Source organism: Parasteatoda tepidariorum, chromosome 2 (assembly GCF_043381705.1).
Source record: "Parasteatoda tepidariorum isolate YZ-2023 chromosome 2, CAS_Ptep_4.0, whole genome shotgun sequence".
Classification (NCBI taxonomy): domain Eukaryota; kingdom Metazoa; phylum Arthropoda; class Arachnida; order Araneae; family Theridiidae; genus Parasteatoda; species Parasteatoda tepidariorum.
This window is the reverse complement of record NC_092205.1, coordinates 60241940-60245261: the sequence shown is the minus strand read 5'-3', so window position 1 is coordinate 60245261 and position 3322 is coordinate 60241940. Positions and strand designations below refer to the sequence as shown.

General features: G+C 29.2%; 1 protein-coding gene across 1 annotated transcript in view; it reads right to left on the bottom strand.

Annotated features, from left to right (window-relative positions):
* LOC107456666 (BAR/IMD domain-containing adapter protein 2) overlaps positions 1–3322 on the bottom strand; it is a 91194-nt gene that overhangs the window by 4311 nt on the left and 83561 nt on the right. Inside the window, exon 13 of the mRNA XM_016074597.3 lies at positions 3211–3292. Coding sequence (XP_015930083.1) covers positions 3211–3292 — 82 coding nt within the window. The remainder of the gene's footprint in view (positions 1–3210; positions 3293–3322) is intronic.

Sequence of the window (3322 nt, the reverse complement as noted above, 5' to 3'; positions counted from 1 at the left end):
CTACAATTGATAAAAAAAACAATACCTTACAAACTAGAATACAGAACAAATAAAAATACTAAAAGATTAAGGGGTTAAACCTATCTAAAGTAAACAAAATAAGCCTAATAAGTTATTCAAAGAGTTCTACTAGGCAATTACTGAAGTGGAAAAAACTATTTTTCCAAAGTGATAAAAAAAATGGTTGTACAGTGCACAAAGAAGAAAAAAAAGATCATCTAAGACAGTGTTTCCCAAGATTTGGTACGCATACCCCCAGGGGTACGGAAACAGTTTAGCGGGGGTACACGTTCTTATGCAAAATACCTTGCAACAAACAAAATTTCAAAAACTTTTATTTAAAAACAAAACTAGCCATGAAAATTTACGATTATGTATTTTTCGATAGGTTATTTTTTGCAGAGTTGACAGTTAATAATTGGTGGTGTCAACAGCCAGTTGTGATTTTTAACTCCTGTGCAATTTTTTTATAGTAAAGGTTTGTAATAAATTCTACTTATTTTGATTATTTTAATAAAATATAATTTTTATTCCTAACATAGAATATGGATCGCTGGTTGGTATCTACAAAACTTTGTACCAAAAAAGAAAAAGAAACCTATTTTTAAAAAAATACATTCATTTTTTTTTGTTAGTGGTACACAGCGTTACGAATAATGTAGAAAGGGTACACAAAAGTCATAAGTTTGGGAAACACTGATCTAGGATAACTTTTGATCTAATGATCAGATCTTGGGGTGTTAGGACTCAGTCTTACAGGTTCAAGGAGGTGATCTCAAATATGTTAGTTAATTAGAATAGGGAATATTTTAAGTAACGAAATCAGATACAAAAAAAAGAAACACTTTCTCTGAATAAATATACCCCTTTTTCAATGGATTTGGATTTCAGTTCCCCAGATATATAGGGGGTAGCCACAACCTTGGAAATATGGTCCCATTGATTCAGTCAGGAGAGTGGTCCGAAGTTTGGATACTTAAATGTTAATTTTACTTTTTGCCCATTTCACAATATCAAGACACTTTTAAGTGAATTTTAAAAAAATTTGCACACAATTTATAAAGTTCGTTTTGCCAAAGATAATTTGAGACAAAAAAAAAAATAATCACATTTAGTGAGTATTTACTATATTTTATTATTTTATCCAGTACTAGTCGAAAAAATTGAAGTGTAAGGTATAACAATTTTTAATTCATTTTAAAGAATGTATTTTTACATGGCCAAATACATATTTGTGCAAAATCGGTTGAACAGTTTCTGAGAAATCGAATTTCGAAAAAGGTGTATTTCTTAAGGGGTTCAAACTTTGAACCACTCTCTTGGGACCATATTTCCCTATATCTTAGAGGTCAGAAATCTGAATCAGCCAGTAAAAAGGTATGTTAATTGAAAGAAAGAATGTTTTACATCTAATTTTGTAACTTAAAATATTGTCTGCACTAACTAATTAGCATATTTGAGGTCACCTCCTTGAACCTTTAAGATTGAGTCCTAGAACGTGAAGTTCCAATCATTAGATAAAAAATTATTCAGAGGGGCACCTTTTTTATTTTGCACACTGTACACCGTTTTTTTTTTCAATAAAACCATTTTTTTTCTTCTTTTAGAAATTTTTTTTTATTTATTACAGTAAACACTCAAAATTTTTAAATTAGAACGAAAAATAAAATTTTTCTCTCATGTAACAAAACAATTATGCTAATATTTACAGAAATGATATGTTTAAAAAAATTAGAAAGAAATCTTTAGAATATTGCACTATTGCGCAATAAAATAATCCAGTTTACTTCTGTAAAGAATGCCATTTTAAATTTAGAATTTTGACAGTTTTGTTCTAATCATGAATTCTGCAGACTTTAATACTGCAAACTTCTTAAGCTATATTTTTTCCCTATTTACAGTGGATAGCGAGAGGTGAAGCAAAATTACAAGCTATAGTAATGGATATTTTTCGTGTTGCAAGGGTACTAGAGTACATTTCAACAAATAAACTTAATACAGATTTTTCCAAAAACCTGGAGTAGCTTAACCTCATAACAAGTACTATCATCAGTGCCACCAAGACACAATATGAAGAGAAATTGCTTTCTATAATAATTTGTGACTCATAATAGCCTGGTTACAACAATTCACAACAGAGAATGGAATTGACAGAATAGTGAGCTTGTGTGTGTGTGAGAAATACTTGTATCTAATGTTAAAAATATAGCAATAAAAAAAACTTTAGTGTAATGGTATACAATAGCTTTGACCGTCATTGACCTATGATAATCACGAAATGTTGATTTCAATAGTAGACTCCCAAAGGAAGTGAGATTTTTCTTAAAACTAGCAGAATGAGTTTTGTGGTTATGATTGTAAGAAAAAAAGATTAACTTTTTCATTTTCAAAGAAAACATAATTGTCAAATGATCTTTTTTCACTTCTTATTACATTAATATAATTGAAAAGGTCTTTAATTTTATTCTTTTTCTGCAGTCTTAATATGAACATCCCATTAAGCTTTTGAACTCTGATTGCAGGGATATTTGCGCTTTCCGTGGAATAAATGTTACTTTAATGCAATTTACAAATTGCACTATTTTATGTATTGTATTTGCATATTATAATCAATGCATATCCCATCAAGTACTAGCAAAACAAAATTCCCTAACTCAGTAGAGCAATAGATTAAAGGGCATTTTTTAAGCCATAGATTTAACAGCTTTTCAGAGGCTCTGTGAAATAAAGAAAAATAGGTTTGAGATGCAATTTGTTACTCCAAAGCAGATTATTCCTTAAATACAGATACAGAAATCCATTTTCTGGTCAATGTAAGCAAGCTAAAAAAAATTAAGCAAATTCAGCTTCTTTATTTAAAAAAAAAATCATTTCCATGTTCAGCAAATTGAATCGAATGTAGGGGTTTAATGACATGAGGTCGATAAGTGGACATGATCGGATTCTGGGTTTCATCAATAGAGATCATTATAACTTGCATTCTTATAGGAAATCTTATATTTTTAAAAATTTATTTTAGTGTTAATATTTAAGCAAGAATTTTATTTTAGGAACTGTACATAAGTTTAAATTTTGCTTTGTTTAAATGTTGAAAGATAAAGAGACTGGAAATAAAGAGATAGAGAGATGCATAATCTGCAGACTGTATATTTCTGAAATAATACATATTAAACTCAAATATCAGTACAATAATTAAATAAAATTTACTACCTCTTGCCCATTCAGCTTAGACCTCACAGAATTGCTGGTAAAAACTGGAGGATGTGCCTTAATATTAGAATAGCTTTCATTGCTGCAAAAAAAGAAAACCGAAGATATTAGT